Genomic DNA, 12174 nt, shown 5'->3' on the forward strand with positions numbered 1-12174 from the left:
GATCCCGGCTCTGGGTCACTGTCCGTGTGGAGTTTGCACATTCTCCCCGTGTTTGCATGGGTTTCGCCCCCACAACCCAAAGATGTGCAAGCTAGGTGGATTGGCCACGCTAAATTGCCCCTTAATTTAAAAAAAAGAGGAGGGGGGTGGGGCAGATGAAATAGTAAAGAAATGTAAAACATGGGAGAGATACAGACAGACACCAAGAGGGACCAAGCACTGACTTTGAAACGTTGCCAACGACAATTGTCTTCTTGACGTAAAGGCGTGATGGATCGTCACTGGTGGTGAGGTAGGTGCATCGCTGTTCTATCCCCTGTTGGGTTGGGACTCCAAAGGCATCCTAGGAAATATAGGAACAGAAAACAATGAGTTGAGACACTCGGTTTTATTTGATGGTGCACTGTCTTCCCATTTCCATCCCCCCACCACTGTTTTTCTCCCCCCCGCTGCCCCTTCCAATCTCGTTGGATACTAACCTCCAGGTGGGCCAGCCAATTCCGAGCAACAGCCAACCTGGCTTGTGAGAAGACCAATAACCCAACTACGGATAACTCTGCTGATTCTTATAGCCTCACTTGCTCTCCTGGCCACCTCCCCCATTTCACGGCAGTGCAGTGAGATTGGCATCTGCACAGCTCTGTTGGACAGCCAATTTAATCTCCTCTGGTTTTTGATGATTCCCAGTGTCAATTGTTGGGGAAATTGTATCTTTCAAAACCATACTTTTTTTAAAATATGGAAAGACATTGCATTATCTGGATACTTGGATGCTGACCTGGAGTATTTAAAAAAAAAATAAGTTCATTAGTTCACCTTGGACTTGAAGCAAGTCTGCCTGCTTCCAAGAAATCACCTGACCTGCGATGGTACTTGAGGACGATCTGTTTATTAGTTTTGAACTGCAATCACTTTAATTGATGGGGAGAAGAGACTGAACCGCAAAGGCTAGTGACAAATCACACAGCAGATCCAACCTTTACCTTTTGAACCTGCTGGTTTTGAGGTCAGTCTTGTTGAGGAATAGGCTGAGACAGGAAGGCTACCCTCACTGGCACTCTCCCTCTCTGCCTTTCCAGAAATTGGATGTGGCTATAAACTTGTACCAGAGAATGTTCATCAGAGTATAACTTGTCTGCATTTGGACCTGCAAAGCTGACACCAGAAGAACTGAACCAGCCATAGAACATAGAACATTACAGCGCAGTACAGGCCCTTTGGCCCTCGATGTTGCGCCGACCTGTGAAACCACTCTAAAGCCCATCTACACTATTCCCTCATCGTCCATATGTCTATCCAATGACCATTTGAATACCCTTAGTGTTGGCGAGTCCACTACTGTTACAGACAGGGCATTCCATGCCCTTACTACTCTCTGAGTGAAGAACCTACCTCTGACATCTGTCCTATATCTATCTCCCCTCAATTTAAAGCTATGTCCCCTCGTGCTAGACATCACCATCCGAGGAAAAAGGCTCTCACTGTCCACCCGATCCAATCCTCTGATCATCTTGTATGCCTCAATTAAGTCACCTCTTAACCTTCTTCTCTCTAACGAAAACAGCCTCAAGTCCCTCAGCCTTTCCTCATAAGATCTTCCCTCCATACCAGGCAACATTCTGGTAAATCTCCTCTGCACCCTTTCCAATGCTTCCACATCCTTCCTATAATGCGGCGACCAGAACTACATGCAATACTCCAAATGCGGCCGCACCAGAGTTTTGCATGTTCTCCCTTCATGGTAAAGTCCTATTGGTGAGAACTGGACCATCAACCTGACTTCACACAATGGAACTCCAAATCGACAGCGTCGAGACCCTGCAAACTTTATCCTTCATTTTATAACACCTATCCTCTAAAGCCCATGGCTCCAGATTTTATTGATTTGTCCTTTGTCTGTGTGTGTGTGTGTGTGCTGGGCAAATTTCTTTAGGAAGAGATAGATGGTTGTACTTCCAGATTATCATTGTGTGTTAACAAGTACTTGTAACTTGTTAAAAATAAGTTTTGTTTTAAGTTTATTAATGCACTCCTCCCATCCCAGTCATAACACAATGCCCTCTAATAGCTCGCGCAAGCAATCATTTATTGTGAGTCTATGTGCAGGCCGTTTGACTATACACATACCTGGACACTAGGCTTCACATGATGTCCACACACCCGCTTTTCAGCAATCAGATTTGGCAACCTTGGCAGCTTTGGTAGGTCAAGATGATTGGGGCCAACTGTAGCTCCCAATATCAGTTGCCTATCTAAGGTCAAGAAGCCATGCTTTCATGCCCCACGTATATTCTCCCGATACAGTGAGGAATTTGCCCCTCATTACCATACCTGGCCAGTGTTCCTCCCTGCTCTTGTCTCGGTTCTGTCAGGCTGAATACTCTCACATGCTGGAGTTGGTTGTTCCTGCTCACTCTCTTTGTCCAAAAAAGTGTCCGCTTGGTGAGTGACTGAATCTGTTTCTGACTGGTTGGCAGATGGAGTTTCAGATCGTTGGTTGGCTGGGGAGGATGACCGTGATGGAGATTCTAGAAATTTCTTGATGACTGGGTGATTGAAAACAGTAGGATCATATGGCTTTGGAACCTGAAAGAAAATCACACAGCCCAGTTTAGTCGATCACATGTTCAGGAAAGCAAGTTTAAACTAACGGAGGGCATCTCTCTCAGCTAATGGATGGTCCCAACATCTCAACCAAGAAATAGCAATGACGGCAGTCCCATTGTCCTCACGAAGGGCGATAGGACAATTCAGAAATAATAATAATCTTTATCGTCACATGTCGGCTTACATTAACACTGCAATAAGGGCTGGTTTAGCTCAGTGGGCTAGATAACTGGTTTGTGAAGCAGAACAATGCCAGCAGCGCGGGTTCAATTCCCGTACCAGCTTACCCGAGCAGGCGCCAGAATGTGGCAACCAGGGGCTTTTCACAGTAACCTCATACTTGTGACAATAAAAGGTTATTATTATTATGAAGTTACTGCGAAAAGCCCTTAGTCGTCACACTCCGGCGCCTGTTCGGGTACACTGAGGGAGAATTTAGAATGCCCAAATTACTTAACAGCACGTCTTTCAGGACTTGTGGGAGGAAACCAGAGGCCCCGGAGGAAACCCACGCAGACAAGAGGAGAACGTGCAGACTCCGCACAGACAGTGACCAAGCCGGGAATCGAACCTGGGACCCTGGCGCTGTGAAGCAACAGTGCTACCCACTGTGCTACCGTGCTGCCCCAAGACGCTTATTGTATAATTAAAAGGAATTTCACATTATTTCATGAAGTTATATCTGCAAACTATTAATTAAGCAAATTTACCTAAACAATTTAATATTCTCAAGATAAGGCCATTTTAATGCCTCCAAGATGTTTAATAGCTTAAACTGGAGCAGTAAAGGGCCAAGGCAATAGAGCATCAAGATTGGAAAAAAGGAATTGGAGAGAAAATGAGGTGAAGTTGAGGCAAATGATTGAGCTTTAAAGATTTGTAGTGAAAAACTAAATTCTTTAATCTATGTCATCCACTCAAGTTAACATAGAACAAGTCTAGCAATTAACCTGAATCACAATTGTCACTTATTGGAGAATGTGTGAGATACTCACCATCTTCTTCTTTTACCTCACCAACTTGAAAAATATAACACTCTCAAACTGCAATGGTCAGGTTAAATTGCAAAGTCAGATTTATTTTTAAAAATAAAAATATATACAAAGGTCAGACAGATGAGCAAAATTCTAACACAGTACAAACCTAAACGTACACTGCATATGAAGTGATGCTTTGATTGGACAAGCTTTCAAAGCAACTGTCACAACCTGACTATAACCTTGGCATCAATTGTAGGTCACAATTTGCAGTTACGTATCACTCGAGGAAAACAGTGCCTCTCATGATTTGCTGGTGATGGCATGTTTAGGGCAGAACATTTTCTATTTCTGAGTTAAAAAGGAGGGTAATTATCACTAAGGTCATAGACGTTAGGAGATATTTATTTGTGCAACAGGTATTTTGGAGCACAGTTAATGGTGGAATCCGAGAATGTTGCATCTTTGAAGAAAACATCAGGATAAGTATTTGGAGCAGGCTATGGTTGATATGTGGGGTTAGTTTTGAAGTAACTGTGAAAAGCCCCTAGTCGCCACATTCCGGCGCCTGTTCGGGGAGGCTGGTACAGGAATTGAACCATGCTGCTAGCCTGCCTTGGTCTGCTTTCAAAGCGAGCTATTTAGCCCTGTGCTAAACCAGCCCTCTGTCAGCAATCTCTTGATTCGGGAAGAAACTGATGACAGGACAACTTGCAGATCTTGCTGCTTTTGTTGAGAACTTGCACAGGTAGACTGTGGGGAACGGCAAGAGTACTGCTAAAGCACAATCTGAAATGGATGGATATTCTCATCCCGCAAGCAACCAAAATATGTCCAAAGGCATCTTTGCAAACTTCAGTTTCAGTTTTAGATCCTACCTGAGCTTGGAGAATTCTTCTTGTTCGTTTAATGACAATTTCTTTGGCGTTTCAAAAGAAAGTAAACTAAACGATCAGATACGTAATCAAAGTCTTCCATACTCATGCGAAAGTGGAGTGCAAAATATCATTCAAATTTTTGATGCGTGGTGATGAGCTTGAGTATGGTTTTGCCAGCGGGATTTGATGATGTCACCTTGAACATCTCAATTCGAACCATTTACCACTTTTTCCTGACAAAGGACCAGTTTTGATCTGAAGCCTTGAAGTTTCTCTGGGGCAGCCAGAACGGTCCTGTTTTTCTCCCGCATTTCTAGTCGTTTTCTCCATTCCTGAGATCAAGTGTTGACACGGGGCTGGATTTGTGGAGTTCTACGACAGGAAAACCGATGCCACACCTGGTCCAATCCAGCGACCGTTGAGGGGCTAGCATTGGCGCCACGTGGAACACAATCGATTCCAATGGAAAACGGTGTCGGATTTGCAAGTGTCGGGATTGACACTCGAGAGGCTGACAAGCTGCAGCCGCATATTAGCAGTCCACACCCCACACACACTCATCCCAGCAAACAAGATGGCACTGGTTGTACTGGAGCGCAATGTGTTGATGGGTTGACTGGGGCCAAAGGGTACTTTTGTGAGGGCCACGAAGAATCCAGCACGAGTTTGTAGAATAGAAAGAAATAACTTTATTTACAATTACATATATATACACAACAGCAGTACTCCCTTCCTGCTCATTCCTCTCTAGCTGGTTCCATACTGGCCAGCTCTATTTATGTAGGGACTCTGTGAATGATTTCTCCGCCCCCCTCATTGGGGAAGCACATACTCCCTAAGGATTGTGGGATTGCCATTAGTCCACAGTCAGTGGTAAACAGGCAGTTTATAACAGGTACCTAGGACGAGTGGCCTGGAGGGGCACCCATACGACCCATGGCGCTGGATTCACAGGGGGCATTCAGCGGCGTGCGCAGCTGCATGGCTGCCTGGCAGGCTGCGGCAATGGTGTTCCGTGCCTGTCCACCCCGACCCCACAATCCACCTCCTGGCTGCCCCCCGCTATCCCCTCCCCACAACCACCCCGGCCCTGGCAGAAGCCACCCCGGCCAGCGTAACAACTGTCAGCGCACTATGGCGATGTTGGACACTTTCCGTACCCCCTTTCTCCCCCTCAGATTTTTGAAAGCACAATGAACCTTGCCGCCAGGAATTCCCCCCAGTGGAGGCGGAGAATTGTGGAGGTCCCGGAGAATGCCGGGTCAGGCCCGCTAATGATATGCAAATGGCATTTACAGTAAATGCGGAGTAGAAGGCATTGACGCCGCTGTTGAGGCACTGGACAATTGCGCTTTGCGTGAACCTGGCGCCGGTCATGATTTTGGCATCAAACCGATTATCTGCCGAATCGCCTTTCCTAATTTCGGCGTCGGCCAACGGAAGATCCCGCGCTTTAACTTTCTGTTCATTCAGATGGCTGAATATATCTGAAAGGTATGCAAGCTTGCCATACCAATAATCATTACATATCAAATCTGCGTGGCAATTCATAGACCTAAAACTCTTTTGGCACGTCATAGAGCTCGTAAACACGGAAGAGGACCTACCCTGGAGATAGCCACTGCACTTCTGTATGCATGAGTAAACCCTCAATCTTGGTTCCAAAAAATGAAGCAACAAGGTCTTCAGGGTGCAGGGTACAATGGCTGAGCTGGATGTCAGCATTCTGTTCTCCCACTTCACACACAAATCCTTTGACCTTTCCTGTGATGGAAGCTGCTCCATCACTGCAGATACTTTTGTACTTGGTCCGGTTAAGGTTGTTTTTCTCCAGATGAGCAGTGGTGACGCAAAAGATTTCCTCTCTGGTCATGTGACTGGGCAATCATTTGCAAAAGAAGAATTTCTCTTTGATGAAATCCCTGCCAACATACCTGACATTGGTGATGAGCTGGCAGTGTCTATTTGTATCTGTGGAATCATCAATCTGCAGCGCAAAACTTCCACACATTCCTAATTTCTCTTAAAGCTGACAACTGACAACAATGTCAGTTCATTGTCAACTGACATTTTGTCAATCGGCCATTTAATTGTATTATCGGAAAGAGGAACTTTGTTGATTTCTTTGGCGGGCTCCCAACATTACTCGCACAGAATTACGGTTTCAGCAATGCTGTACGACTTCTTCGATTTCGCCACGAGCCACAGGTGCTTGAAGAACTGCACATCATTGATGGCAAGCAAAACTTTTCTGTCTTCAAATGGTGCTTCAACATACTTGGCACCATTGCAGCATTTGTGAGCTTCTTACTGAAAATCAGGCATTCTGGGACAGGCCTAGAGGTGTCACCAGTCCACATAATTCCAAGGGCCAAGCAGCTGCCACTGTATTGTCTGTGTCCAAACCTCCCTTTTTCCTCTTGAGGTTCTGGTGCTTTTTGGCTACATTGGAATCAGAGTGGGCTTCTTTACTTCTCTTCTTCAAGTACTTCTCCATGGCTGTGTATATGATATACTGCATACGAATCTTGATCTGGCAGTGTTTCCTTTATCCCTGTTTGTGCTTTGCGTTGTCCCGTTTCACGCTAAAACGTGCAAATACCATTTTGTTCGATTACATGAACGTCCACACAAACTGTCGATCTTGTTTCCACAGAGTGTCGTCCAAGCGCAATAGTTTCTTAAAAGGAAACTGAATGAAGGTACACTGGATCATAAGTTATGGCGGACTGGCAATTGAGTCAGATTGTTACTCTGTTTGAAATTACTTACCTGGAAATCCAGGCGATCCTATCATGCCCGACATTCCGACTCAGTTCAGGTGAGATCTGTGTACTGCTGTCTGCCCCTGGAGCCTACAGTTGAGGGTGGCTCAATCACAGTTAAGTAGGCCATGCACCACTTTATTAAATTTAAAGGGCATGTGAAGTCCAGAGATCTTTGCCAAGCCAAGAAAACAATTGTATGAGAGAAAGGTCTGGAGGTGTAGAAGTGGGGGAGTCAGCAGTCAGGCGGATGTCCCATGGGGCTTCAGAGTAGCTCAGCACGATAGTTCCTCGAAGCTAGAAGTGATATTAATTTTTCTAACTGCTTCTGCATTAGTATTGCTGTAACACAGTTAGAACCATCCAAAGTTTGTGATTTAAGTTGCATTTTCAGATGGTTCCCACTGCAGGGCAATGCCCATTGGAAGTTTGAACTTCCCAGTCAATTGCCATGCAATCCTGACCTGGGAAATTCCCCAGCACATCTGTGGGTACCCTGCAGATACACTTGCCCAGAGCTGGCTAGTTATGGATCGTGATTTTTTAAATTGTAAATAGTGAGGGAGAGCAAGAATTTTGGATTATCTCTGACTAGCCTCTGATTTCGCAGAACACTTGAGCAACCTTCATGGCACACCAGTTTGCCGCGGCACACCAGTTGGGAACCACTGCCTGACATCAACTTAATTTACAGCGCATGCTCTCTCTTTAGATTCAACGATCCAGTCAATTAATGAGATTTTAAATTTGTGATTATTGATTTGAACAGATTGGATCAGCATCACAATCAATCACCTTTATGTAATCCCACCGGCAGCTATTGCAATGTCAGGCAGATACTGAACCACAAAACGTCACCTTAATTGCATGGCAACATTGGGGGCTACAAATCTGGATCTAAATTGTTCGCTTGGGTGCGTGTACTTGACGGGCCTGGAAGCAGGCATGAAATGCGCATGCTAGAACACGATTTCATGTTAAAGACAGTCAGCGGGAACCTTATGCTGGGAAAGGTTCAGAGCTGCCAGGGGGAGTGGAAAGAGAGCAGAACAGGGAGAGTGCGGCCTGGCACTTTTCTTTTTTTTTATAAACTTAAAGAGTATCCAATTCTTTTTTCCAATTAAGGGGCAATTTAGCATGGCCAATTCACCTACCCTGCACATCTTTTGGCTGTGGGGGTGAAACCCACGCAAACACGGGGAGAATGTGGAAGCTCCACACGGACAGTGACCCGGGGCCGGGATCGAACCCGAGTCCTCAGCGCCGTAGCTAGCAGTGCTAACCACTGCGCCACCTTGCCCCTCAGACTGGCACTTCTAATGTGCTGCCACAGGGGGACAACCGATGCACAACTGTCTCAGGGAGCTGCAGACTTATAAAAAAATTAATTGCAATGGAAAAACGCAGCAAACGGTGTCTGGAGATCACATTCAAACGCAAATCTCAGTCCTCAGGCTCCTTTTCAAATTTTATTTCAGCCCTAACATTTCATCCCACCCTGGATCGAGGCTGCAGCCAAAACGCCTGGCCAATTGGTCAAGCGTGCCCACCAACTGCAAAAGAAGACAGGCCATGTAAAATTACAACTGGCCCTTTAATGGGCTAAATTGCCTGCTTGATTGTCGGTGGGCATGCTTCTGCCTCTCGTGCCTGCCTACCAACCAAAATATTGCACAAGTGCACAATGACATTGGGGCAACCGTCCAACGTCTTCTCACACAATTCCACGCACACCCGGGTCAGGTGGGCCCCCACTACGTAAAGATGCGCTCTGGTCAGATGAATTACCTGCTTTCTCCTCCTTACCTCAGCAACTTTGGGCTGCACAGCAGAAGCGTAGTAGTTGGCCACTATGCAGGCACGAAGTTTGTCCATCATCCTTCTGGCCTCGTTCAGGCGCTTTAGGAACAAACAGATATTCAGCCACTTATTTTAAAGAAACTGGTTGGAAATGCCCTCGTCTGCAAATGATATGAATTCTAAAATATGAACACTGAACATACAGAATTTCTGAAATTGCTGGGTCTCCTGTTGGACCTCACTGCATCAAAACAAAAGAAACAGGAGGCGGAGGAGGCCGTTCGTTACTTTTAGTATCCTCTGCCATTCAACAAAATCCTGACCATTACCTCAACTCCACCTTCCTGCATTATCCCCATCAACCAATATACTCAACGACTGACTGAGTGCCGACAGCTCTTTGACATAGAGAATTCCAAAAGTTCACAATCATCCTGAGTGAAAAAACTTCTCTTCCCCTCAGTCCTAAATAGTCGATCCCTTATTCTAAGGCTGTTCTCGATTCCCCAGCCAGAGGAAAGATTTTCTCACCATCTGCCCCGTCACAGAAACATAGAAAATAGGGGAGGTGTAGGCTGTTCGCCCTACGAGCCTGCTCCACCATTCAACATGATCATGGTTGATCCTCTATCTCAATGCCATACTCCAGCGCTCTCCCCATACCCCTTGTCAAGTCCCTTGAGAAATGTATATATTTCAATTAGATCACTTCTCACTCTTCTGAATTCAATCTAAATAAAGGCCTTCTCAATCTCTCCTCTTGCCAGGAACCAGTCTAGTGAACCTTCATGGCACTTACCCTCGGGCAAGTATATCCTTACTTAGGTGAGGAGAACTGCACTCAGTTTTCCAAGTGTGGCCATGCCAATGCCCTATATAATTGTAGCAAAGCTTCTTTACTCTTATACTCCCTTGGGAAAAAATTAACATATAATTTGCCTTCCTAATTGCTTGCTGTATCTGTATGTTAACTGCTATGATACATGTACAAGCACACCCAGGTCCCTCTGAATCCCAACATTTCCCAGTCTCACAATTTCCGACCATAATTTGCCAGATTGTATTCTATCCACAAATTCTCATCCCATCACGTAAGTTGTTGACAATCCCTCTGCAGCCTATTGTGTCCACTTAATTGATTACTCTCCCATATAACTTTGTACCATCAGCAAACTTGAATATGTTACATTAAGTCTGCTAATTGAAGTCATTAATATATGTAAATAGCTGAGGCCCAAGGACTGATCTTTGCAATATCCCACTATCCATTTTTCTATCCATTAACCAATGCTCAATACATGGCAACAGATTATCACTGATCCCATGAGTCCCAATTTAATGTAATAATTTCTTGTATAGCACCCTATCAAATACTTCTTGAAAATCCAAAGAAACTCGATCTACTGGTTCCTGCCTATTCATCTTCATCAGATTTTTTTGGATTTGTTTATTGTCATGTGTACCGAGGTACAGTGAAAAGTATTTTTCTGCGTGCAGCTCAGACAAATCATTCCGTACATGAAAAGAAAATACTTAGGGCAAACATAAAATACACAATGTAAATACATAAGACACAGGTATCGGGTGAAGCATACAGGAGTGTAGTACTATTCAGTAGAGAAGATGTGTGAAGAGATCAGATCAGTCCGTAAGAGGGTTGTTTAGCAGTCTGGTCATTTTTGAATCTATTTGTGTGTGTTCTCAGACTTTTGTATCTCCTGCCCAATAGAAGAAGTTGGAAGAGTGAGTAAGCCAGGTGTGAGGGGTCTTTGATTATGCTGCCCGCTTTCCCAAGACAACGGGAGGTGTAGACAGAGTCAATGGATGGGAGGCGGGTTCGTGTAATTGACTGGGCCGTGTTCGTGACTCTCTGTAGTTTCTTACGGTCTTGGGCCAAGCAGTTGCCATACCAGGCTGTGATACAGCCAGATAGGATGCTTTCTATGGTGGATCTGTAAATGTTGGTAAAAGTCAGTGTGGACATGCTGAATTTCCTTAGTTTCCTGAGAAAGTATAGGCGCTGTTGTGCTTTCTTGGCCGTAGCGATGACATGGGTGGACCAGGAGATTGTTGGTGATGGGCACATCTAGGAATTTGAAGCTGTCAATCATCTCCAGCTCGGCCCCATTGACCATGTGGGTGGCATGGTGGCACAGTGGTTAGCACTGTGCCCACAGCGCCAGAGTCCCGGGTTCAATTCCGGCCTTGGGTGACTGTCTGTGTGGAGTTTGCACGTTCTCCTGCGTGTGGTTTTCTCCAGATGCTCCGATTTCCTCCTACAGTCCAAAGATGTGCAAGCTTGGTTACAGGGATAGGGCGGTAGAGTGCTCTTTCAGAGAGTCGGAGCAGACTCGATGGGCTGAATGGCCTCCTTCTGCACTGCAGGGATTCTATCACAAGAAACTGGGGCAAGGGTCGGCAATTTGGCCATGAAGCCTGCTTTGCCATTTAATACCATCATGACTGATCAGATTGTGGCCTTAACTCCAATTTTCTGCCTGTCCCTAATAACAATTAATTCCCTTGTCAAACAAAAATCTGTCCAATTCAGCCTTAAATATATTTAATCACCCAGTTCCCAATGCTTTTGTGGAAGAGAATTCCAAATTTTAGTAAACTTCAAAAGGTGTGCAGGTTAGGTGGATTAGCCATGTCCCTTGGTGTCCAAAGATGTGCATGTTAGGTGGGATTACGGGGATAGGGGGGGCAGGGGAATGAGCCTAGGTAGGGCGTTCTTTAGGTGGGTCATTGCCGACCCAATAGGCCGAATGGCCTCCTTCTGCACCGTAGGAGTTCTATGATTCTATGAAATACTTGATCTAAGTCTCAAATGGGAAGTCCCTTATTTTTAAATGGTGTGCCCCCTATTTCTAGATTCTCCTGCAAGATGAAACATCCTCTCAGCATCCATCTTGTCAAGCCTTCTCAAATCTCATATGTTTCAATAAGGTCGCCTCTAATTCTTCTAAATGCCAATGAGTACAAACCCACCCTGCTGAACCATTCCCATAAGACAACCCTTTCATGCCAAGGCTTCCCAGTGGTCCCTCGTTCAAAGGCACTCAGTGCCTGATTGAGGACCTGGCATTGGAAAGGATGGGCCTGCTGCGAGCCACTCACCTGTCCTTGCTGCTGACCACCAGCCTC

The 12174-nt window shown here is 45.4% G+C and overlaps 1 protein-coding gene across 4 annotated transcripts in view; it reads right to left on the reverse strand.

Moving 5' to 3' along the window:
- The window catches only part of yeats2 (YEATS domain containing 2), a 210402-nt gene that overhangs the window by 157512 nt on the left and 40716 nt on the right, over nt 1–12174 (reverse strand). For all 4 annotated transcript variants that reach the window (XM_072474759.1, XM_072474758.1, XM_072474756.1 and 1 more), the window contains exons 4-6: nt 9034–9126; nt 2332–2586; nt 225–343 (exon numbers count right to left, since the gene is read on the reverse strand). In XM_072474759.1, coding sequence (XP_072330860.1) covers nt 225–343; nt 2332–2586; nt 9034–9126 — 467 coding nt within the window. The remainder of the gene's footprint in view (nt 1–224; nt 344–2331; nt 2587–9033; nt 9127–12174) is intronic.

Source organism: Scyliorhinus torazame, chromosome 14 (assembly GCF_047496885.1).
Source record: "Scyliorhinus torazame isolate Kashiwa2021f chromosome 14, sScyTor2.1, whole genome shotgun sequence".
Lineage (NCBI taxonomy): Eukaryota > Metazoa > Chordata > Chondrichthyes > Carcharhiniformes > Scyliorhinidae > Scyliorhinus > Scyliorhinus torazame.